Source organism: Pygocentrus nattereri, chromosome 9 (assembly GCF_015220715.1).
Source record: "Pygocentrus nattereri isolate fPygNat1 chromosome 9, fPygNat1.pri, whole genome shotgun sequence".
NCBI classification, from domain to species: domain Eukaryota; kingdom Metazoa; phylum Chordata; class Actinopteri; order Characiformes; family Serrasalmidae; genus Pygocentrus; species Pygocentrus nattereri.
The window spans coordinates 21412778-21439213 of record NC_051219.1 but is presented as its reverse complement, the minus strand read 5'-3'; the positions used below and the strand labels follow the sequence as shown (position 1 = coordinate 21439213).

General features: G+C 40.7%; 1 protein-coding gene across 9 annotated transcripts; it reads left to right on the top strand.

The window, feature by feature from the left end:
• Window positions 1-25466, top strand: baz2a (bromodomain adjacent to zinc finger domain, 2A). 9 transcript variants are annotated; one of them, XM_037541052.1, is made up of 30 exons: window positions 1-210; window positions 2089-2215; window positions 2359-3228; window positions 3506-5221; window positions 5668-5895; window positions 6029-6412; window positions 6509-6569; window positions 6775-6883; window positions 7149-7256; window positions 8329-8557; window positions 8727-8788; window positions 8988-9053; window positions 9191-9562; window positions 10198-10452; window positions 11092-11306; window positions 11791-11865; window positions 11954-12125; window positions 14112-14174; window positions 14431-14575; window positions 15402-16087; window positions 16474-16669; window positions 17690-17845; window positions 18199-18353; window positions 18800-18865; window positions 20692-20981; window positions 21155-21290; window positions 21648-21794; window positions 21967-22193; window positions 22905-23048; window positions 23322-25466. In XM_037541052.1, exons 2-30 carry the CDS (start codon window positions 2089-2091, stop codon window positions 23479-23481), a joined length of 7620 nt encoding a protein of 2539 aa, XP_037396949.1. In that variant the 5' UTR covers window positions 1-210; the 3' UTR covers window positions 23482-25466. The 9 variants fall into 9 exon arrangements, with proteins under 9 accessions (XP_037396949.1, XP_037396947.1, XP_037396951.1 ...); XM_037541050.1 differs by having other exon boundaries at window positions 1-177; window positions 23322-23481; XM_037541054.1 differs by having other exon boundaries at window positions 2089-2161; window positions 23322-23481.
• The last annotated feature ends 970 nt before the right edge of the window (window positions 25467-26436 follow it).

The window sequence follows — 26436 nt, the reverse complement described above, 5'->3', positions numbered from 1 at the left end:
GCACCATTCACTTCCTCCTTCGGCTCGATCTCTTTCTCTCGCCTGTGATCATGGCTGCGCTCAAACATACCAGCCATGTTTGCTAATTTGAAACCTAAAGGTTAGCGAATACCTGTTTATTATTTACGTCGTCTACACCATTTTCATTCATTTAAGTCGTTATCCTGGAGCCCAAAGGTACAGTTGTTTTTATCATCCGAAGACAATAAGGTTAGAGCTTTTTTATTGTCGTTTATTGAAAACTTTTGAGTGTGTGTGTGGGTGATGCGGTCTTAATTTTCTTTACTGTAGCTGCCTCGAAAAAGAATGTGAGTTAAACAACAAAAGATGAGCATCTAAAATAATCAGTGTGGCAAACGGATGTGATGGCAGACTCCTTGAGATTTTATTTTACATGTGAATTAGTCGGTGAACTGAATTTTCGGTATGTATACATATTTGAACGTTGACTACATACACGTTAGCTGTGTATCTGTAGCTAGCTAGCGTTAGGTTTTAACTTCTTTAATTATTTAAGTAACCTTGGAGTTGACGTCGTTAGCGAAGAAGCACGGTATCCTTTTTAGATATATATTCATACGTGTATTCATGAACAGAATTAGCCGTATATTTCAACTCCGTGTTTTTTCAAGCAACGGAAGAAATTTCCGAGTATCTGAAACATTATCATACCAGGCAGTGGTGTACAGGCCCGATTCGAATGACGTTATTAAAACGGCATTAACCCGCTAATCTACCCTCGAGTTCTTTTGAGCTAAATGAAAGTTACAAAAATATTTAAAGTCTGTTCGCAGTGCAAGAGGAGAGTACCGGCATTGGCAACCTAAAATTACAGTACTTAGATTATCTGTTCGTTTTGAACGGAACGTTTATAAACACTAGCTAGAGCTGCACAGCTAGCGGCAAACTCCTTATTGTTTTCGTTTTGTGTCCGGGGTGTTTCTTTGCGATTAAGTTTGGCTATGTAGCTAGCTCAGTAGCAGTCCAGCGCTTTTCCTTTCTTTTATGGGGATAACTTCACAATGAATGGATAGCGTTAGGTAAATGTAATAAATTGCTAAAAACAAATATGCCATAAGCTGTTCTGCTGATTGTGTACAGTATTACCAGAGACCCATTAGGTAGGTTAGCAAACTATTGTTTTAAAGAGCACGGCTGAACAAGGTTGGTATCGACATAAGGGTGTGCGAAGTTAGCTAGCTTGCTAACCATCTAGCAAGGTTGTTGCGGAGCTAACATTAACGAGTAGGTTCATTCAGAGCGCATGGTCACGTGCCGCGACTAGCTTCTGTATTAGCTATTTTCGTGTTTTTCGGGCTATTTGTGATGTAGTTGATAAACTACTCTCTTTAGGGTAGCCGTGATAACAGTTTAGATTTATTTAAATTGTGAAATATATCTATTGTGATATCTCCTGTTCTAGATTTTAACACTGAATTTAATGTTTACGCTAGCATAATGGCTAAAGATGTGTAACGTTAGCTATACCATTTCACGTTATTTGTGTTGCATTTTAGCTGGCTAAAGTCACATTATTCGAATCGATAAAGCCGATTCTGCCTAAATCGGTTAATGTTTACCTGGTGTAACTATTTTGCACGCACATCAGTGCATGTTTCAGTGGTCTGTAGCGTGAAACAGCATCTCAGTGAGTATCAACACGAAAGCTCGAGCATCCCGTCCGCTTATCTGCGACATTTTAGGGAGAGTTGAGCAGTGCAATGTTTGTGATGTCGGCCACAGCATGTCATCACACTCAGTATTCATTTGCATTCAGTAACTGAATGTAACTGCTGTTTTTACAACAAACCGTACAACCACGTTATGGCTAACAGGAAGGGGATTATTGTTGTTATTAAAACTACGTAAAACGTACTAGAATAATGATAAGCAATGGGCCGTCTTTCTAATCTGAATGGCTTTCACAGTAGTTTGTTTGCAGGCAATTTGGTTTGTTTGACGAGATGTCATATGGAACTTTTTTTTTAAGTTAGTCGTAATTTTATCCAGTCTGGTTGTTGTAGGCATTCATTTTTATATGAATTTTAATTCCAGATTTCTATGATGTTTATAATTTCTTCTTTGTAGATGGAAACAAATAACCATTTTAATTATGGGCCTCACCCTGTGCCAACTAACTCAGGACTGAAGCATTCCTCAGGGGAGTCTCTTTTTACTAACGGGTCCTCCATGAGCTTCCCCCAGCAAGGGAAAAGTGAGCTTCTGTTTGCACTGTTATTTTACATTAGTTCTAATACACAGTCCATACACTCTGTAACTTTGAATCAGATGTCTAACCAGTGTGTTGTTTGAGATTCATGGGATATGTGAAAAATGTTCTTTATTTGACTCGTGCAGATCTGAACGGCGACATGAATGTGAATGGCATCACTACTGCAGATGGGGCCAGCCAATCTGGACCTCACCCTCCTTCTTCCTCTTACCCCCATATGAGCAATCACCACCGGCAGGGCAGCATGGGCTATGACTACTTGTGGGGCCAGTCTCAGTATAATCCTGCTCTGAGTTCTGGCACCAATTCTGGCTCTGGTCACGGAATACACCAGAAACCAGGCTCACAAGGCGTGATGCAACAGCAGCAGCCTCAGCACCACTTTCAGGGACATGGACAATACCAAGTCAACGGAAGCATGGGGGGTTCTCGGCAACCCCCGGTAGCAGGGGCGCAATACTGGGGCCGAGGAAATCCTGGCCAACAGCAAGAGGGATCATCGCTGTCAATGGGATACAGTTCTCATGGCATGTATGGTGGTTACCCAAACCAGGTGCACAGTGGCGTCCCACAGACATCACATCACCAGCAGCCTCCACCCATTCAGCATCAGTCTGCAACAGCACTTCATCACCACCCACATCACCCACAGCACCACCAACCTCAGCATCAACAACAGCAGCAGCAGCATTATGGCATGGTGCCTAACGGGATGCCGTTTTATCAACACCAAGCTCAGCATGCACCTCTGTCTTCTCAGCAGCCTCAAACCCAAGCCCAGTCACAACCCCAGGCTCCAATGATGCCTACCACACAGAACTTTACCCCCCCACGAGGGAGTCCACAGCACCCTCACATGAGCCACGGGGGTACCAATAGCCCCCTGCCAATGCAAGTACCAAGAATGTCCCCATCTTCGAAGTCTGACAGTGGTTCACCTCAAAGAAAGGAGAGTCCTGGCAAAGGCAGTGTGGCTCATTCCACTGGAATTCAAGGTGAGTATTTGTCATTTACTGAACACGGGCAAATTATATGCAGTGGATATGTTGAGTTTATTATAGTTTTGTTTCCACCCCCCCAGTATGTTGTTTTTCATTTTCAAAAACAAACATCACACTTCAACAGCCTTTTTCTATAAAGAAATTTATACATGTGAGAATTTATAGAAAAATAGATCTTTTAACAGTTTTTGTGAGAACCGGTATAATTGTCTTAAAAACTGACTTAAATTCTTATTTTTAACTGATTTCTTTGTTTTCTTGTGCTCTCCAGTGCATATAAATGAGTCCTACAAAGAAGTTGATCAAAGTTACAATGGCATTGAAATAGCCTCTGTCCCCCAGCGGCTGTCTGCCAGTGAGGGTTTCCCTGTGAAGCCTCCAGTAATTCCCTTAGTGCCCGCTAATGATTACATATCACGAATGCAGCAGGTAGTCGTGGATCCTGAGCCTGCAAAACAACACCATGACATGGGAACCATGCTCAAGGAGTTGAGTCCTCCAGTGGCTTCTCCATCACGTCAGATGTCAACTGCACTTCCCCAAACAGTCTCAGGGCCCACTCCTATACAGTCCTCATATTCCACAGCAGTTTTAGAATCTCCTCAAGGACTTTCTACGCATGCTTCGGTTGTACCGAAACCTGGAGTGAGCACCTCATCATCTATGGCTGTACCTCCTCAATTGCTCACCACTCCTCCATTAATGGTTCAAGGCCCATTGGTGCCACATGGTGCCATCTCTGTACCTTCAGCTTCTGCTTCAAAATCTGCTGCACCTCAGATGGGCCAAAGCTCTAAAGTACCTTCTCCTGCTGTGTCTACACCAGCTCCAGTTATATCTCGCAGTCAGCCTGTGGCTGTTACACCTCCAGTAAAGTGCACAGGGTCTATGGGTCCACAGGTTCCTCAGCCTCTTATATCTCAAGATACACCTCATCTGGTAATATCCACTCCTTCCTCTGTACTAGCGCCTCCCCAAAGTGCCAAGATGTGTCCTCTGATAACCCCAAGCTCTACACATACTGCTGCTTCCTTGGCTCATTCAACTGTTGAGAATTGTTCTCTCCCTGTAGATACTACAACTCTTACTGTTGTCTCTACTGCTCCACCTGCTTCTGTCTTTTCTCAGATGGGTTCATCTCAGAAGTTTTCTGCACCTCCCCCTGCTGTAAGTGCTACACCTCAGGCTTCTCCATCACCTCCTCCTGGATCCACTGCTCCTAAGGCATCAGTTTCTTCTGCAGGAAGCATAACACCCCTGGAGGATGCTGCCACAAAGGTTGTCTCCTCATCTTCTCAAAGCCTAGGACATATGATTTCTCTTAAAGCAGAACAGCAGGCCTTTGGCAAACCATATGTTGCTCAGAAAACCAGCAGTGAACCTGATGTTGGTCATCCACATGATAAAGCTCTTCTGACAGGCTCAGTATCCAAACAAGAATGTCACGCAGATAACCAATCTGTATCTCTTGATAAATGCTATGAAACATCCTTGAACACCCCTGGTTCAAAAGAGATGGAGAGGGGCTTTACACCTTTAGTTGAAAAGGATCCTGGCACCAGCAAAGACAGAGTCACTCCAGGAGATCGAGCAGGAGTTAACACACTGAGTGATATCTTAGACACCGGGACATCTATGAATTACCCATGTTTGGTTGAGTCAACCTACACCGATGCGTCTAGAACAGAGGACATTGCATCCATGGTGGAAAGTTATGACGTTTCCCTCAACAACACTTCCCAGGCTGAAAGATCCTCCATGTTTACAGATGGAGCCCCCACTGAAGAGTCCAAGGACTGGTTGCCTGAAGGAAGCCATAGAGAAGACAACTCTTGTGAAGATGAGACAATGGCCACCAGGAGCTCCAGTGAGGATGCCTCACTCCAGCGTAATTTGCAGATGGATTACTCCTTAAATGACACTTCACAGAATGATATCTCTCAGCTATCTTCATCTGTATATGAATTTTCCATTCACTCTACTAAAGGTGAGGTTTTTAAAACTTTTATTCGGTAAATAATAGTAGGGCTGCCCCTGTTCATTCTATTAGTAATTGTAAATTCTTTTGTAATTGTGAATACATGTGTTACTGGTCATTAACATGCTTGTTAGAAATGTTTTCCAATACATTTGTTGTTCTTTAATAATGTTGAGCAGATACCACTGCTAGTGCTAAACCAGTGTGTTTAATATATAATCACAGTTTCAGTATTTCATTGACTGTTAGTGCATGAGCCCATTCACAATTGTAGTTTGCTGACACTAGTTAAAACTTTCCAGCATTTAAATGCCCTGAATGCTTCTTTAGGGAAATGCCTCCACAGCACTAATTTTATTGCATAAAAATACAAATCTTTTAATCTCTGGAAAAAAATATTTGGAAGAAAAAAATCGGAATTCCAAACTCTTCTTATTCTCCTGATTTCTTCCCAGTAGCCAATGAGGTGGAAGCTAAAGAGAAAGGACATGATGCTCCAGAATTAGTTTGCAGTGTTAACCACATCATTCCTACACTGTCAGACACTGGAGTACAAGGAGGTAATGATGTACTAGACTTGGGTGGAGGCACAAATCTTCCGCTGTCTACAGCCCCACGTGCCACGGCAGTGAAGAAGCCCCGCAAACCAAAGACACCAAAGGCTTCAGCTCCTCCTGATCAAAGTAAAGCATAATTTTTGTGCGCTATTGTTAAAATAAAAAGTGAAGAAACCGTAGTAGGACAAAATACTATTACTAATTTTTGGCTTTTACTTTTTGTTGTCTAATCATTTTAAGCACATTTCATGTTTGTCAGGTTCACCTGATGCTAAGAAAAAGAGACAAAGGCCAGCACTTAAAGTTCCAAAAGAGGAAAATGTGGAATGGAAGAAAACAAATGAAGAGAAGTCACTATCTGAAACAAAGAAGAGGAAAATCTCTAAAGAGGCTACAGAACTTTCACTTGTCTCTGATGGTCCACTTCCTGATGGAGCACCTCCTCTGCTGCTTGCAGTGTCAGGAAGCATCACCGATGATCCTAACCAGCCCAATAATAACGAAATCTCTGTTCTTAAACCTAAGAAGTTCAAGAAACTAAAAATAAAAGAATTGATGGGCCAGTCTCTCAAATCAACCAAAAATGAAGCTGGTTTGGAAGTAAACACTCATGAAGGTTATGAAGAAAACAACTCCACAGCAGGTATCTGTCACACATACTGCTTACCTTATTATTATGTAGACATGGTCTTGATGGCTGAGTTTCACCTGCTAAATTCCCCTGTTTTGCTTGCCCCAGGAGAAACCCCAAGACGAAGAATAGCTACTGAAGAGCAAGTGAACTTCCCTCTTCTTCGTGGGTAAGTAGTGTAAAAACGAACAGTCAGTTCTCTAATCACTTAACAAATCAACACCCCTTTCAAAAATTGCTCTTATCCCAAAAGTTTTCCTTTTCAATTTCTTCAAATTGCTGCCTTTTTATTTTTAAATTAAAAGGGCTGTTATTTTCAGCAGAAGTGTTTAGCCAAAGTTAAAATTTATGCCAGTTCTTTTTGAACATTTCAGCTGGAAGCGAGAGATTCGTGTTCGTACACTTGAAGACCGAATGAAAGGGGAGACGTGGTACTACAGCCCCTGTGGGAGGAGAATGAAACAGTTCCCTGAGGTCATTAAGGTGAGCCATCTCTCCTGTTTTCCCTTTTCATAGATATGAACCAGTCATACAGTCATAGCTCCACTGTAGAAATTCCAAGTCATTTTTATTTTCATTGTGTCCAAACTGATAATCAGCCAAAAGAAAAAGACTATTCTAATAATAATAATCAGTGCTTAGATATTGTTGCCATACTTCCCTATCTGTCTGATATTATGATTATTTTGTCTCATTGCTTTTGCTTATCATTTTTTAAAATCCAGATTTCACCTTTTTTGCATTTTAGTATCTAAAGAAACACCAGGATAATTTGAATGGCGTGACAAGGGAGCACTTCAGTTTTAGCCCCCGCATCCCAGTGGGGGATTTCTATGAAGAACGAGACACATCTGAGGTCTGTGCACTGAAAACATTATTATTGCTGTTATTAATAATAATAATTGTTGTTGTTCTTGTTATTATTATTATTTATTATTATTATAATGTAGTATAAAGGTAGGCTGGCAAGTCATTGTAACCAGCCTCACAGTATATTTTCTTGGGTGTGGAAGCAATGAGAGGTTTGCTAAGGGGCGTGTTCCTGTGTGTGTTTCTTGATGTGGTTTTTCTGGACTGAGAATTTGCATTTTGTTTAGTGAACATAGCTACTTCAGTGTTGGGTTGTTTCTCATATAGTTCTTTTAAAATTTAACTAAACTGTTAAAATAAACATGAAAGGGAATCAACTGCAAATCACTTTGGTGCTTTTAGTGTTTGCAATGAAAGTGAATTACAGAGAGGATTGTTTTCTTTTTGCTCCTTTTTTGTGTTAAGTCTAAGACCCCTTTCACTCCATTCTCACTGCAGTGCTTATGAAATGGGCAGCATTCTCTGATAAAACTAACCTTTTGGGTAGTGAGAGGAACTACCAGACACGCCTGCTGCTCTCTTATTGGCCACACTAAACAATTGGCCAGTGTAATGTGCAAAATTGGAAAAATAACCTCTGGAGGTGCTTTTGAGTTCTGTTTTGTTTTTGGGGTCATTTAGAGAGCTCTGGGTTAATTTGACGTGTTCACAGAAAGCCATGACCGAGACAGTGTGAAAATGCCCTTAAGGCTATATAGGCAGAGTTTTCAGACATGCACACTGATCCTTGCTTATAACTCATAAGTATTTAAATGGGTTACATGTGTAGATACCGTATATTATTGCATTATTAACTGGCTGCTTTTGCTTTGGTGAAACAGTGAAAGCAAGCATTCTAACCTAGACAACAAAAATTAGTTTAGCATGTCATTGAGCATTTAAAAGGAATATGCAAATAATGTAATTATTGAAAATGTTTTGTCTGAATGACCACTTGAGAGCTTGTGACTTGTTACTAAGTTTTAAAATACTTTTTTTATTCATTTCTCTGAAGTTTTTTTTTTTTTTTTTTTTGTGAAAGATATGAAACAATATTATGTTCACAATTTGTCTTGCAGGGAAAGAAATGGTTCCTTCTGGCCAACGAGGAGGTTCCCTCAATTATCATGTCAATAACTGGCAGACGAGGTCGCCCCCCAAATCCCGACAAAGAAGGCAGGCCTCGAACTCGAGGCCGTTGGCCCAAAGGAACACCTGGTAGGCGACCGGGCAGACCTCCAAAGGCCAAAATGATAGACCTCCTAAGCAAAATAGATGCCAGGCTGTTGAAGAGACTGGAGGCAAAGGGTAAGTATAAATGTTTTTAGGGTGGATTCCAATGTAAAGACATTGGAAGGTGTGTGTAAATGGAGAACACAGGAGAGCTCTTAGAATATATACATTTTCAGTTTTAATCTAAGATTGAAATGTATTACAGTCCAAGAGCAGATGTCTGTATTTTCTCTTCATTTGACAGAGGAGCTGACCGAAGAGGATAAAGAGAAACTGATTAAGATAAAGAAAAAAATGAAGAAAAAGGTTAGATTCTATTGCTCTATAAATGGTAGTCTCACATGTTCAGTATCTGCCTATTTTGTGGAGTATTTCCATTTCTGATGTTGCTTGCTATATTTGGGAGATTTCAAGTTGACCCCATATTTTACCTAACAGATGTGTCCCTGTGTAACAAAGTGATTGATTGATTTATTTATTTAAAAAAAAAACTTTTGTTACTCAGGCAAGACTGAAAAGGAGGGAAGAAGCCAAGATCAAAAAGATGAAACAGGAAAAACTAAAAGCTAAGGTAATGCCGTTCAAAGATACATGTGATGCATAGATTTCAAAAGTGTAGTATCACAAAATCAGCATCTCATGAGCCTCATTCTATAAGGCATTTAAATCATATCCAATGTCTAATCCTGTGCTAATATATGTGAATAGCTGGAGAATGCCAAAGAGCCTATGTCAGAGGAGCAAGCTCAGGGCCAGTTTCCAGACACAGAGATGCCCCAGCCAGCTTCAGAACCAAAGAAGCGTGGCCGCAGGAAGAAAGCTACAGCCCCAGCACCTGTAGAGGAGGACTTGGAGAAGGCCAGCCCTGTGAAGAGGGCAGCGAGGGCCCGCTGTAAAGCCAAGGCTCTTGCTAAGGCTCAGGCTGAAATGGAGGCCCAAGCACAGGCTGCACTTGCAGCTAAGAGGCAAGCAGAGAGGAGGGCACAGGCGCAAAAACGGTTAGAGGAGAGGAAGAGGCAGCAGTTGATCCTAGAAGAGCTGAAGAAACCTGCAGAGGACATGTGCCTCACTGACCATACAGTAAGTGGGTGACCTAAAATGTGTTGTTTGTCACAGTGTTTTGTGAGTAGACTAACATACTAAGAACCCTGTGTTTAAACCCTTTACTATGCAATCTTATTAACCAGGTTGAAGTTTTGTTCCAAGGCTGTTAAAGTATGATTCTCAGAAAGTGAACCTTTTTTTCTTGTGCAATAGACCAAACAGGGCTGAAGTGGTAGGGGCAAGGGGTGAAATGGGATTGGGCCTTAATCTCTGAAGGGGTATGGGACTGTAAAAAGAGCCACTGTTGTAGAAGAGAACATATACAATCTTATCCTACATGCAAATTTTCATTTTTTTTAAGCTATAGTTGAGCTACAACACCATGTTTCAGAGTAGGGTGGACAGTGTGTCAAATTAATAAAGGTATAGGTTAAGATATGCAGCAGTAAGCTTTTCTGAGCGTACCCTGAGTTTTGTCAGCACTTAAAGACCTGATCAACTGCATGTTTAATTAAGAAGTTAAAAAATTTATACCTCATTATAATGCTTATTCCACGTCAAGAAAACGTCTTAAAATATTGGGGATGAGAGTAATTTGTTACAAGATTTGTCATGTATTTATTTGAGTTGTGCTTTTGGATCACCATTTTCTGGTCTCTTTGTTTCTAAAGCCTCTACCAGAGTTGTCTCGTATCCCTGGACTGGTGCTGTCAGGCGTGGCCTTTTCCCACTGTATCACAGTCGTGGAGTTTCTGCATAGCTATGGCAAGGTATTGGGTCTCCAAGTGCCTAAGGACATCCCTAGCCTAGCCACCCTGCAGGAGGGTCTTTTGGGCACTGACAATAGCCAGACAGAGGTCCTGGATCTGTTGGTAAAACTGGTGGAGGCTGCATTGATTGATCCTGGACTGCCGTCGTACTACCAGGTGAGTCTGGTGTTTTCCATATCATTTTGCTTGTGGAGTGTATCAAAGGGTGATGTTTTTAATTTCTTCGATCAGATTCAGTCACTGAATATAACTTTTCTTACGTGAGTGTGCTTCTTAGTGTGAGGTGTCGTTTTTATCACTGTAACATACTTGTAATTTGTAATGGGTCTATGCAGAGACAAAAAGTGCTAATTTTATATTACTCATGAATTAAGGCAAAGCAGCTTTTTTTCGGAAATTATTAGTAATCTGTCCTAGATTTTTCTGGGCAAATATCAGTTGGATTACACTAACAGAAACCTGATGTAGATTTTGGAGACAAGCTTTCAATTTTGTCAATATACAGACCTTAGTAGGTTATTCTTTTTAAGAGATAAATGTGTACTGAGTTCAATGGAGGGAAAAGTGCATGGAGTTTGTTTATTTATCAACAGTAAAAAGGGGTGTTCCAGGTGAAATTTACTATGTGAATCTTGTAGGCTCAGTGACCTTCTGGGAACGTTCCACTTTCCTCATTTTGATGGTTATTTTTTGCCTCTATTTGATAGCGCTTTATGTTGCAATGCGTAGTGTATCATGTAGATCATGTATGTTATTCTGGCTTCCGCCCTCTTCTCTTTTTCTCTTGTTTTCTAGTCTGTAAAAATCCTGGGTGAAAAGTTGGTGGATTTGGAGCTGAGTCACAGCACGGTTTCTGAGGTCCTCCGGATCTTTCTGGAATGTCATGGATTTGAGCTGGAGGTGTGCAACATCCTCCGCACTAAAAGCTTCCAGACTCTGTGCCCTGATGTCAAAGCTGCTATACTGGCCTTTCTTGTGGATGAGCTCAATGCTAGCAACATAGTCATCAGGTAATTATATTTCCTTTTCACAGGCCTGTGGTGCTGGTGGTGGTGGTGCTGGTGGTGGTGGCGGCGGCGGCCTCCAATAGGGGATGCACATTATTTTGTTTGATTTCTTGTTACAGTTAACGTGTGTGTGTGTGTGTGTGTGTGTGTGTGTGTGTGTGTGTGTGTGTGTTACACTTAATTTTGGTTAAAATGCTACGGGACAGTCAACCATGTCATGTAAAGGGCTCACCGGTGCTTTTCATTATGTTGTACAGTATGTTGCAATAGTAATATGTAGCTCTCGTAATCACTATATGGTATTTTGTCAATATCATGCAACCCTAGTTTCAACCATTTGGTATTAGTAGTTGCAGTAAAAATTACAGTTGAAAAGTGATGACCGATACAGTTAGAAAGAACCTTTCTACTGTTAGAAATGCAGAACGGTTGCTTCACTATAATTAATTTGCCGATAATTGTAATTATCTATTTTTTTTATGTTCAGGGAGATTGACAATACACTGGAGAACATGACGACCTACAGGAAGAACAAGTGGATTATTGAGGGCAAGCTGCGCAAGTAAGACAATCAAAGCTGCTTGTCAGATGAGTCAAATATCAACGTATCTGCTCACTTGAATATGCACTTGAATGTTTCTGTGTGTCAGACTGAAGGCTGCTTTAGCGCGGAAGACGGGCCGCTCTGAAGAAGAGCTGTGTTTTGAGGAGCGGAGGCGCAGTGCTCGTGTTGGAGTAGCTGAAGAGGAGAGTCTGGAGGAGAATAGCCTGCTGGAAAGAGCCAGCCGACGCCGGCCCAAAGAAGAGCCAAAACTCAGTGAGGTATAGGATGATATTTCTTAGATTTTTAACTTTGTGTCTGATTCTCCTTATGCATTATACGGGTGAGAGGTATTTTTTGTAGAGAATACAAAGGGAAGGATTTGTTATCCAAATGTGTTTGGATATTTGTAGCCAGCATGCTGAAATTTTATGTGTGCTGAAATATAACAAAATACAAGTAACATCGCATTTTTTTCTAATTATACACTGCTCAAAAAAATAAAGGGAACACTAACTCCAAGTAAATCAAACTTCTGTGAAATCAAACTGTCCACTTAGGAAGCAACACTGATTGACAATCAGTTTCACATGCTGTTGTACAAATGGAATAAACAACAGGTGGAAATTATTGGCAATTAGCAAGACACACTCAATAAAGGAGTGGTTCTGCAGGTGGGGACCACAGACCACTTCTCAGTACCTATGCTTTCTGGCTGATGTTTTGGTCACTTTTGAATGTTGGTGGTGCTTTCACACTCGTGGTAGCATGAGATGGACTCTACAACCCACACAAGTGGCTCAGGTAGTGCAGCTCATCCAGGATGGCACATCAATGTGAGCTGTGGCAAGAAGGTTTGTTGTGTCTGTCAGCGCAGTGTCCAGAGGCTGGAGGCGCCCACAGGAGACAGGCCAGTACACCAGGAGATGTGGAGGAGGCCGTAGGAGGGCAACAACCCAGCAGCAGGACAGCTACCTCTGCCTTTGTGCAAGGAGGAACAGGAGGAGCACTGCCAGAGCCCTGCAAAATGACCTCCAGCAGGCCACAAATGTGCATGTGTCTGCACAAACGGTTAGAGACCGACTATGAGGGCCCGACGTCCACAGATGGGGGTTGTGCTCACAGCCCAACACCGTGCAGGACGCTTGGCATTTGCCAGAGAACACCAGGATTGGCAAATTCGCCACTGGCGCCCTGTGCTCTAGAGACGCCGTGGAGAGCGATCTGCTGCCTGCAACATCCTTCAGCATGACCGGTTTGGCAGAGGGTCAGGAATGGTGTGGGGTGGCATTTCTTTGGAGGGCCACACAGCCCTCCATGTGCTTCCCAGAGGTAGCCTGACTGCCATTAGGTACCGAGATGAGATCCTCAGACCCCTTGTGAGACCATATGCTGGTGCGGTTGGCCCTGGGTTCCTCCTAATGTAGGACAATGCTAGACCTCATGTGGCTGGAGTGTGTCAGCAGTTCCTGCAATATGAAGGCATTGAAGCTATGGACTGGCCCGCCCGTTCCCCAGACATGAATCCGATTGAGCACATCTGGGACATCATGTCTCGCTCCATCCACCAACGCCACATTGCACCCCAGACTGTCCAGGAGTTGGCGGATGCTGTAGTCCAGGTCTGGGAGGAGATCCCTCAGGAGACCATCCGCCACCTTATCAGGAGCATGCCCAGGCGTTGTAGGGAGGTCATACGGGCACGTGGAGGCCACACACAATACTGAGCCTCTTTTTGACTTGTTTTAAGGACATCACATCAAAGTGGATCAGGCTGTAGGTGTTTTTCCACTTTAATTTGTGTGTGACTCCAAATCCAGGCCTCCATTGGTTAATAAATTTGATTTCCATTGATGATTTTTGTGTGATTTTGTTTTGTCAGCACATTCAACTTTGTACAGAACAAAGTATTAATGAGAATATATTCATTCATTCAGATCTAGGATGTGTTATTGATGTTCCCTTTATTTTTTTGAGCAGTGTATATCAGCCGGTAGACTGAAAAGTTATTCAGGTGTCTCCACAGTCTACTGTGGTCCACAATATGGATACCTGATCCAGAATATTTAATTACTCGTACACCCACACAAACTTACTTAGGCAGTTTCTGTCCTCACTGTATGTGGTGATTTTTCTGTTAAGTGCAATGCCAGATTTCAGCCAAATTGCTCTTTGTAATCCACAGTGAGCCATTTCCCACCAGTAGTAAAGAATCTGGTGCAGTAATATGATGTTTGTGATTAAGACTATTTTATAATTCCTTACAGGCTGAAAGTCCAAACAATGCAAGTATTCCTGAACTGGAGCGACAGATTGATAAGTTAACCAAGGTAAGACTTCCACACAAGTACTTTAATTTCCATTCGCAAGAAATAAAATGGTTTGGGCTAGGGTGTATCTTCAACTCATTCTTTGAGAATAACATACCATAATCCAGCCATTAGCAATGAGAAGTGCTCTTGATTGTCTGGCTACAGATGTTCTGAAACAGAACAAAATATGTACTGGATTATCTGGGTTATTTAAAAACTTTAAGTAAGAAAAGAAGCATGATTAAGATTCCATGTAATAATCCTTTTTTTGCAGCGCCAGGTGTTTTTCCGTAAGAAGCTGTTGCAGTCATCGCATTGCATGCGGGCAATGTCTCTGGGGCAAGATCGTTACCGGCGCAGATACTGGCTGTTGCCTCATATTGCCGGTGTGCTGGTGGAAGGGCCGGAAGAGATCTTGGGTGAGTGTCTTGTTTCTAATATTATAGTTACTCTTAACTTGGGTGTTTTTATGAGTGGCTGAAGCAAACTTTTAGGTAGGAGTCATTAAGAGCAGAATGTGTAAGATAATAACCTTTAAAGGCAGACAGACTGTTGATCCTGGCTGATACCATAAATGTTTTGGAACATGGTAGGGCTGTCTGGAACAGAAGAATGGGCAATATAAAGGGAATTCTACATCACAATATGTTCTACCATTCATAAAGTTAAATCAAATAAGTGTGTGTGTGTCTGTGAGAGAGATGCAAATTAATTATTGTTTTGTTGACCATTACAAAAAATGACTATGCTGTCCTGGTGGCAGTGCTGTTTGGCGTTTTCCTTTTGGGCAAGTCTCAGCAATATGTTCAAATCTGTATCCTGAGACAGCATAATCAGTGGTGGTATTTATGTTGGCAAATAGCGTTTTTCTTGTTTGCTTTTTTGTTTTGTGTGTTTTATTACTTTTGTAGTTTGTTGCTTTTTTCCTCCCAAATCAAACCATATTATCAGCAGATTGCTTCTGTAGTGTAGTGATATACTCATTGATGCATATAAATTGAACAGCATTTTGTCTTGGTATTCAAATTTAAAAATCATCTTGGTACTAATACTGTTTATACCAGGGAACGGCAATCACTAATCGCTGTGTATTTTGTTTGTACAGCTGCCCTAAAAGTGCCAACAGTGATACTTGCAAGAAATCTTGTGCAGGAAAATACATTTCTCAGCGTTTGCATTTTCAGTGTATAAATCTCTTCATGAGTGAGTGAAGTTTGGACTCATTCTGTCCCATTTTCTTTGCAGCCTCAGATGATATTCTGGTGAAGGATGTGCCAGTTGCGGCAGTAAAGAGAGAATTTGTCTCCCCTGTGAAGACTGAGGTCAAAGAGGAGCCTCCTGTATCTCCAGTGCCTATTGTGACCAAAATCCCCCTCCCGTATTCCCCTCCTACTTCCCATCAGTTACCTCCCACTTCTTCTAGTCACCCAGAGGTGGACCCTCTCCCAGGTGAGGCTTCCCTAATGAGCAGCCCCCGAGGGCGCGGCCGGCCACGCAAAATCAAACCAGAAGTAGAGCTCCATCTACGTGCCGTTAAGAACCGCCGGCGCCGGCGCAGCAGCAGATCAGGTGGTGAAGATTCAGTAATTGGGATACGGCCTGATGCTACAGTGCAGGATCTGACCCAGTCAGCCTTCCAGATGTGGCTCAGCCAGTCCCAGGGCTCCATGACAGCTGACACATCAGTCTTACCATCAGGGGCTGGGCAGGGTGAGGATAACAGTCAACCAGAGGATGGTATGAAAGAGCTGGCAGAGAAGAGAGGGCAGTGGTTCAACCTGTTGCCCAAGGAGCCATGTGACGAAACATCTCTGTCCCAGCCATGTGCACCCCTATCTACCTCTGTGTCTTCCACTAAAGACACGCCCATTCCCCTGATTACTGCACCTCTTCCCCTGAGTGCCGCACCTCTCTTTGGACCACTCCCACAGGTCAGTTTTGAAAGTTCTGAGAGTAATAATGGAATTTATAAACGAAATACATGAAACAGGCAAGTTAGGTTTCATTCTGGTTAAGGTAAACCAAATGCTTATTGAAATTTATTAAAAAGTGTTTCTAAAGTGTTTTAGTAAATGGCCCTGTCAATTCTAAGTACTCTTAGTTTATGCTAAACGAATGTCTTATGAACTTGACACAGCTTGTTTTGATTGGAGAGATTCCTTCTGTTCTCCTTGCCTTGATGTTATACTGTAAGATCTTTAGCCATATTGTAAATGGTAACCAGACAGAAACCAGATGTCCAGAAACAATGCAATTATTTTTAAGTCTTGTATGTTGTAATTTTTTTCATGTTTACTGTGGACTGGTGGTGTTGCAGGCTGTGATTCCCCCTCCTCGGGTGTGCTCCACTCCAGCCCCCAGGCCTGGGAGGAGGCGCAGGAGGGGCAGTGGTGCTGGCCGGGGGCACTCTCGGTCTGGAGCAGCGAAGCGCAGGGGCAGGCCACCATCCTCTCTCTTCCAGGAGATGGAACAGAAGTACTTCACTCAGCTTGTGGTTAAGCCCATTCCACTAGGTCAGTCAATTTTGCTTGTTTTGTCAGTTTTTTAAATTTTTTATTTATTTTTTTATTCTAGTTCATTTGCATGCAGTGGTGGTACACTACAGGATTGCAGTAACTGTAGTTAAATTCATGCATCTCCAAGTGGAACACTGACTCAGTCTCTTAGCAAGTTGAGAGTTCACTTGGTGATGGATAACTTTTGGGGGTGGCTGGTTGGTGAATTTGTGTTTTCTCCGCCTGCTGTTGAAAGGTAGCATAATCAGAAAAAATCAAGACATTTTCAAAGCAGAGAAAAAAAACCTTTTTAAAATACATTTTTATCAAAGATTGCTGGAAAACAAAAAAAGTCATTTAAATGGTATGGCATAATACTATGGCATTATGCTTAATATGACCAGGGACATGAAGTTTACATGAACTAATCAATGTTTATTTCAAGCCAGGCTGACTTTCAGTCTAGATCATTTACACTGGAAAAATTACTGTGCATGAGTTAGTCTTGTACTAATCAAAGAATGCATAGAAAATGGATCTATAACTTGCGTACATTTGACCCATGAGACAGGATTCAGGATAAGTCAGTGAAAGTGTCTTCGTCTGTGTACTTGAACACATTGCAAATATTGTCCTTGGCTTGTATCATTCAGATGAGTAGATGGCTAATTTAAATAGTGCTTGATAGGAAGTCTGTGTTGTCTTGTCCTATTTTCTTGCTAATTAAACTACCATCATGCTGCAGTTGATCTTCTAGAACAAGAATCCTAGGCGTTAACACATTCTCTTACCTTCTCTAATTTTAATTAATAATCTCTAATTACTCGTTTGTGTCATTTTATTAAAACCTACACCCACACAAACTTACTTAGGCAGTTTCTGTCCTCACTGTATGTGGTGATTTTTCTGTTAAGTGCAATGCCAGATTTCAGCCAAATTGCTCTTTGTAATCCACAGTGAGCCATTTCCCACCAGTAGTAAAGAATCTGGTGCAGTAATATGATGTTTGTGATTAAGCTATGTGATTAACTTCTCTAGCAATGGTGAAAGGCTGGTGGTGGATCAAAGAGCCTGAGGACCTGACAGCCATTTTGAGCTCTCTCCATCCCCGCGGTATCAGAGAGAAGGTTCTCCACAAGCACCTCACCAAGCACATGGAGTTCTTGGCGGAGTTCTGTACACGACCAGCGACTGGTGAGTGACTGGCCAACAATACTGGCTAATATTGACTAGTTGCTGTATAATTTCAGTTTGTTTTGTTTAATTATTGATCCATCTTCTGTTGCAAATATTATCGGTTAGCAGAATTTTTTTGCTCCTCAAAATCTGCAATTGTCATACAATTTTCATATCAAAGTGGAAGGAATTTGTAATGGCACCATTATGTAACACAAAGAATGTAATTCCTAAAATCATGAAAATGGTCCTTAAAATATATTTTTAATGTTGTGATGTTAAAAGTTACATACAAGTATATGACCCTGTTTAATAGTTTGTTTACCATATTCTCACTAATTTTTTTTTCCTCCTGTTTTTGCCTCTGCCAGACCCCATATTCCAGCAGAAAGAGGATGGAGCCCTGCTGGAGGCAACACAGAAACCATGGGTGGCACAGGAGCTGGCAATGCAAATTGACATCAGTGTCCTACAATGGGTGGAGGACCTGGAGCAAAGGGTGTTGGGTGCTGATCTGCAGCTCAAGGTGAGATAGATTGAATATAAAGAGAGAGTTTGATGAGACCTTGCTCATCAAATTTGTAAATATTAACAAGGGCTCCATTTTTGTTCACACTGTCACTTCGTTTCACTCAATGAATAATAAGCTGGACTGTGCAAGCCTTACTGCAAATTTCTAGTACATGCAAGGCCATTTTCCCCAGACCCCATAAATAAAAACTTTTCTGTTTGTCAGGGTTTTTTTTTTCTTTACCCCATGTTTTCCCCCACCCCATTTGTTTGATTTTCTGTTATGTAAAAGAAATATAAAATGGGCCTTTTGTGGTCTCAATGCATTGAATCATTCATTGCCTATTCTAAGCTGAATGAACAACAGGGGGAGCTCTGTGCAAGCAGTCTGGCTGCATGTATGGGCTGGGGGTCCTTTAAGCACAGCCATTGCATCATAATGTCCACACTTTATATTCAAAGATGGCTACCCCAAGCGGACTGAGCGACACTGAGAGTGCCGCAGAATCATCAGCTGCAGGATTTCAGGTATGGGAACATGGCAGTCTGGGCAGGAGGGGTTCATAAGAGGCTCTAACCATCATGACAGATAAGCTCCCTTAGCAAACTTGAGGTTGCTCAGTAATTCTACCACAGTCACCAAGATTAAATGATAATACTTTTTTATGAATGCATCAGGATTGTATTGGGGACAATTGAAACCAAAGTGACTGGTAGTGGCAGCCTTTCGTTTAAGTAGAACATTTAGCAAATTACAGTTAAAACTGCCATGCTGGTAGAGTCTTGGTTCTAACCTCCCATAAGGTGCTTATACAGGAAGCACAGTTACTCTTTCTTTAACCTGGTGTTCAACTCCTGTAGTGCAGACCTCCTAACACATTCCTCTTCATCTTTCCCTAACTTTAACCACTCAGAACTCCACCAGTTGCACCTTTTGGCTTCATTCGTTTTAGGATTGTTTATTTTATTTAGGGGTCCTCTCTGTACTTTTTATTAAATTAGGTATATTTAGATCTACATTGAGACCACCATTCAATTTCTAGTCAAAACTGCCACTAAGTGCAAGTTATTTATTTTCCAGAGCCAGAAAAAAGCTGAAAGCATGTTTTACATAGAAGCCTCAATAACTAGTTAAAATAGAATTATTTTCTGATCAGTAGACTTGCTTTTAGTTTTTCAAAGAATTCTGCAGGGATATTTTTCCACATCTCCAAAGTTCAGTTTTGAAAGTTGCTTTTGCATTTTCTGCTTCTCATAATCTGAGTAATCAGAAACGCATTCAGTATTGTTGAAGTCTGCTTTCTAGTTCATTGTTTTGAGAGCACCAGCAGTTACTTTGTTTGATTTGGAAGTTTTCCTCTTTTTTCCTTTTGTCAGTAACAGCTTGACAGCTACACATCCTTTTAGACCCATAGTGTTTAATTGTCTTTTCACAGTGAAAGGATAGACCAGGTCTTGAGTGCTTGTTGGGAGTCCCAATTTTTTTTCTGGTTTATGGATTTTGCATTTAATTTCCTCAAATGTCTCCTGGGAAAAAATGATTAGTTTAAACTTAATGGCTGTTTTGAGATTGAAATTATGGGAAGGTGGTCACTGATTTTTGCACAGTACTCTGCTTGGATACCACACTGGTGTGCTTTGTAAATATAGTTACTGACTGAAACTTGGTTATTGCTGCATAATTTAACAAGCCACCCTCTACCACATACATCAATGCAAAGGCAGCACTTTAGGACCACCAGATATTATTTAGGTGGAGGACCATTCTTACATCAGAAATGGTAGTGGCATGTTATTGTGTTGCACTAAATGAAGTCCATCGGACACAGCAGTGTTACTGAGGGTTTTTTAAAATTATTTATTCGTTTTTATGGTCACTGTTGAGTTGAGAATATTTCACTAGCCAAAAGCGTCCAGTCAAGAATGCTCCTGAGGTCAGAAAATAACCACTAATGATGAGAGAAAGCATGGCTATCATAAACTCTGGCCAGTAGGCTTAAGTGCCATATAGGTATTTATAGTGTTTTTAAAAAACCCAATAGCACTCCTGTGCCTGATACACTCCTGAACATGCCGCTACCATGTTGATATTTAGACTGAGCTGCAAATGGTACACAAAAAACCCCCCAAAAAGCACAGTTCAGCACTACAGTAAATGTTCCACATATACAAAGTGCACCTGTGCTTGGTTAGTCTACTTTAAGTACTGTGTTTGGTCATTAGTAATTAGCTTCTTTTATAAATAATTTGAGCATTTTATTGGTAACATTGCACGTCCATGCTTTTAACAAGGAGTCATACAAATTGTTCTTTATATCCGTTTTCCTTTTTCCTTCTCTTCTTCCTCGGGATAGATGTACACCCCGCCCGAGCCAGACTCCACCCGAGATGACTTGCAGTATTATGAGCATGAGGTAGACCCTAGGGACGACTGGATAGTGAAAGTCAAGAAGGAGTGGTCAGACCTGCTACGTGTGCCCTCCAATCCACTGGACTTAGCTGTTCTGAGGCTGACCAACCTGGAAAGGAACATTGAGCGCCGCTACCTCAAGGATCCACTGTGGAACCTGTCCGAGGTCGTGCGTTTAGCCCCACTTACACCTCCACCCGGTGGAGAGGAGATGCCAGTGGATGCAGTCAGGTATTTTGTATTTTATAGCTCCTTTAAAATGATAATTTTCAAATTGTCATTTTTAGACAACTCAAGTTCCTAAATGTATTGTTACTAGAGAGTTTAGACCTGTGTATAGATCAAGTGGTGGTAAACATGGAAGTTTTTCTGTAAATTAATTTTCATTGTTGTGTGTGCACATGTAGCCTGGAGAGTGAGATCACGCCTCGGTTGAGGACATGGAGGCAAGCCTTGGACCGCTGCCGCAGCGCATCTCAGCTCGCCCTGTGTCTACTGCAGCTGGAGAGGGCAATTGCCTGGGAGAAATCAATTGTCAAAGTGGTGAGAACACATTGTCCTGGGTGGATTACTTTCAGTAATCTGTTGGCAGCATTTCACTCATTAACCAAATACTATTTCCTTTAACCATTTGGGATGTGCAGAAGAGTCCCGCTGAGTCAAAACCTTTTTGGGGGGGGGTTCATAATCGAGAGGTATCTCTGACCCTAATAAATCAATTCAAACATGATTATATGTAAAAATGAAATAGACAACAAAATCAAGGGTTTTGTCCTTTTGGTTGTTACGTTTAAAATTTTCAAAAGTGCTTGAATTTATTTTGACCAAACGGTGTCTCAGACTAATAAACTGTTTTTGCATGGTGCTGAATTCTTTTTGAGGTGTTTTGTGTGTCTACAGACATGCCAGATGTGTCGGAAAGGTGACAATGATGAGTGTCTGCTGCTATGTGATGGCTGTGATCGCGGATGGCACATGTTCTGCCTGAGGCCAAAGGTTACTGAGGTGCCGGAAGGAGACTGGTTCTGTCCCACCTGCATTTCTAAGGTCAGGCTGACTGTGAAATTCAGCATAATTTAAAAAGGGCTTGAGTTTCATGCCAGTGTTTCTGTTTGTTCTTTTATTTAATTTTTTGGAAAAGCACTTTCAGATTTGGGCTTGGTGCACTTGTATTATTTTTATAAGTGTAATTTGCATGTTTGCACATGTGGCTTTTCAGGGGATTGGTGAAGGTCCGCGGCCACAGCGATCAGCAAGGCAAAGGTCAAAGGCACGAAAACGACGCTTTGTTTATGGAGCGGAAAGTTCAGATGATGAGGATGGGCATAAGCGGAGCATGAGTACCCGACAGAAAGATGGCCCCACCCCTTCTAGCGGGACAAGTCAATCACTCGCTAAACGCAGGCGCATGGCTACAAGGAACCAGCCTGATCTCACATACTGCGAGTGCGTTTGAGCTCTTACAATTTTAAAAGGCCCCATTCTACATTTTCTAGTCCGCTCATAATTTTCTGTATCAAGAGCTCCAACATTTTATTTTTTTTGTCTTAGATTTGAATTTTGGTGGTAGTTACTCTAAGTAATATTTAACCAATTAGTAATTACTTCTCTCAAACTGTAGACAACAGGAAACATCATTTAAAAGGCATGTCCTGCTCCCTGCCTTCTTTTTGAGTAAGACATAGCCAGTTATGCCTGATGAAAGAATATAAATGCCTAATGTTCTTTGAAAATGCAGAAACTAGCCAGTAGATTGAGTTCAAAAAGCTTGCAGAGATCTTTGATTAAAAATCTACAAGGTCAGGCATGGCAAATTAATATATAGAGAAATTTTGTAATTTCATGTTTGTAATATCACATGTAATACTTTCTTGGATATAAATAATGCAAGCAGTGCAATTCTCAAGTCAGCAACTGTAATGTGATTGCGAGAATTTAAATTGTCACACATTACGCTGTTATACTACACTACTTTGAACACTGGAATTAAACTGGCTGTTTTTGTTACTGTGTCTTTATGACTGATATCAGAATATTTGCATATGGATAGAGAATATCTATTAACTAATACTGCTCATTGACTTTCTCCAATTGAATCTGTATTCTTAAAACCACTTGGTGATGAAGGTTTCTATGTGGGTTTCTCTCCCCCACCAGGATCATTCTAATGGAGATGGAGGCCCATGCAGATGCCTGGCCCTTCCTGGAGCCGGTCAACCCCCGACTTGTGCCAGGATACCGACGGATTATTAAAAACCCAATGGACTTTCTAACAATGCGTGAAAGGCTTTTACAAGGAGGGTAAGAGTGTTTTGTATGTGCATTTAAGATTCTCCAAGTGATTATAATTGAGAAACTTTAGAGATGTTTAATTGTATCTTTGAGTGGTCTAATACTGTTTCCCATTTACCTTTTTTGGTGCTGCCCTTAAACTGATCAGATGTGTGTTGTAATATACATATTACTGACGTATATTTTACCTTGATATATGTGCTGATAGGAAGCATCCATTAGGAATGCCTATTATTTTTGCTTTGAGCGCCTGCTTAATAAACACATTTGTCTGTGCTGCAGGTATTGTAGTTGTGAGGAGTTTGCTGCAGATGCCCAGCTGGTCTTCAACAATTGTGAGCTCTTTAATGAGGATTCATCAGAGGTGGGCAAAGCTGGGCACTCCATGAGGCGCTTTTTTGAGAGCCGCTGGGCAGAGTTTTATTCGAACAGTGACAAATAAGGGGCTGCTGTAAGGCTGATATTAGAAAGTATTTGAATGCCACACCCTACACCTTGTTGCTCATGACTACCAAGACTGATTCTGGAGTCTTCTCCAGTTCTCTGTATACATATGTGTAGATACATGTATAGATTTGTTCTGTTCATTTTGAGTCCAGTGTGTCTTTTTTCTTTCCCCCTCTCCTGTTTATATATTTTTTTTCTAAATTTTTGCTTGGGCGTCAAACACATTTTCCAAGTTTTTAAATCCATTTTTTTTGTTATTAATTTCAGAAATTAAGTTTCACATCATACCAGTTCTAGGTCCCCTTTCTTAAGGGTGGTGGGACTTTTGCTTGATGTACTCATGTGAAGTGATTCAAACTTTTTATCATTTGTTGGTTCAGATATAGTAAATGTAATGCTACTGACAGGGCCTGCTTGGACATCTGTCAGAACATGATCATAACAAGTTTTCCCACAAAGTGTCATGCTTCGTTTTCATGTCCGCTTGGTTGACCATATTAATGTAGTGTTCTATCAGGTCTAGAAACATTTTTCTCTCAATATATTTTATTATATACTCCTATATACTTAAACCACAAAAAAACTGAATAGCTGGGATTATTTATTAGCAATAGCCTGTAGTGAACGTGTACAGATCACATCTTAGAGATGTGTAGATGACTCATGAAAAGGCCAGTAAAAGTCAAGGAACATTTATTCTCTATGATATTCTATATCCTGTACTTTTCCAACCTCTCTCCTTGCTTGTTGTAAAGCTTTGGTCTTGCCTCCTGGATGAGTTATACCATTTTTCAATCCTTCTCCCCTTTTTACCTTTTAATCAGTTTATCTCATTCTTTTTATCAGGAAACAAACAAGGTGTCTTGGCAACAACAGTAGAACGTTTTAACAGCACTGAAAGACCATGGCCGCCTTTAAAAAAAAAAAAAAAAAAAAAATGTTCCCCCTTCATAATTGTTCGTTTTTTTTTTTTGTTTGTTTGTTTTTTTTGGATCTTCCGCTAGCTTGGTGTAGCAGTTTTAAACCTTTTTGCCTCTATGTATGAATAGTGTATGGAAAAAGTACTAGACAGGCTGATTATTGTTGTAAGTGCAAAGGTTATGTGTACGCATTTGGAGCGCAGACTATAGATATCGTATTTATAGATACTCATTTTTCATTGGAAGAAGTGGATCAGAACATTTTCTGACATTTTTAATCACCTCAACATCCATGCATATGAATAGGATATTTGATGACTGTGTTACGAAGTGTGGACCTGGGTGCATTTTAAAACCTGGATCTTAAAGACTCATTCTCTGAAAGATTCATTTCTTGTACATTGGCCCCTTTCTGGTTTCATTGTTACTGTTACTAGCAGAGAAAAAAAGCAAGTGTTCACACCTCAGCATTCAGCTTTTTGACATGGCTAACATGTATTGATGGCTAGGTTTTTAATTGTTAGCCATTGTTTGCTTTCCATATGCCTGAAGACCTAACAATAAAAAGATTATAAATAAAGCTAGTGGAAATGGTTATATTACTTGTTTCACAGTTCACTGAAGGTTTTCTGCTGTAACTAGACAGCAGTTAATACAGCACTGAGGCTATAGCAGCATGATTTCTTCTTAAGAAAACGTGAGATGGCAAGAGTAGAATTCTGTGTTAAATGTAGTTTCTTACACTGAACTGTCCTATACCAGAACGTGCATATTTCATGTGTTCATGGCAACACAAAAGGGATTTTTTTTTTTTTTTTTTTTTTTCTAAGAGTGGGAAGAAAAGAAAAAATACTAAAATATACAAGCAAATGTGGTGTTTAGTGAATTTTTAATAATGTACAGTTTTTGTGACTTTAAATTTGTTCCTTTCTATATTTTTAGGACCAATATCGTTTTTAAGAGGCGGCATTAAAGTACCATGTTGTTTCAAGGTGATGTAACACACGTGCATCTGTAGAATGTACTGTAAGCAGAAATAAAACCACATCAGTAGAGAGAATCACTGTGCTTCATTTAATTTTATGGGTTTGTGTGTGTGTGTGTGTGTGAGAGAGAGAGAGACAGGAAACAACAAATAAGAATGGAAAAACTATTTTGCCCACCTGTAGCTGGAAATGCATGCGTGGTGACATTATTATAAGCATTATGGCTATTACAATTCTATGTTTGTTCACACAGTGAGGAGTATAATGTTTAAGGTTGGGACATCTACGCATTTTGTTGGGTGTGTTTACAGTTGTTAAAAGCGTAGTCCAACATTAACTGATAAATCACTGTTTTTATTAGAAGTAATATTTCTACATAGTAAATAATTTACTTGTATGTAGTTGAATAATAGAAAAAAACAATGATTAAGATGTGCATGCTGCTCATTCTGAGTAATAGAATCATGAATTGAAGGAGAGAGGAGTTCAATTGATGTCATTTATTCTATGAAACAGGTGTCAATTTTGGTCCTGTATTGAAGGTAGGGAGTGACAAATGTTGCACATTTTTGTTGTAGTGCATTTCCTTCTGAAATATGTGGGGAAAATGGGTAATTTCATACATTGTTCTGATGAATATCATACTTATCATAACTAAAAAGTTGTTTGCAGACTGAAAAACATGTAGAGAAGTGCAGCAAATTATAGGCTGCTCAGCTAAAATGATCTCAAATGCCTTGAAATGGCAGCCAAAACCTGAAAGACGTGGAAGGAAGTAGGGAACTACTGTTAGAATTGCAGTGGTGGACAGTAACTAAGTAAATGTAATTAGTTACTGTACTTAAGTAGTTTTTTTCGTGTATCTGTACTTTACTGAAGTTTTTCCATTTTGGGCGACTTTTTACCTTCACTCCTCTACATTTCAAAGTCAAATATCTTACTTTTTACTCCACTACATTTTGAGAAATCTGTCATTCCTTTTGGTTTTTGTGTGTATAAAAATGTAACACGTCAAAACAAAAGAACCACAAACCATCATACCGA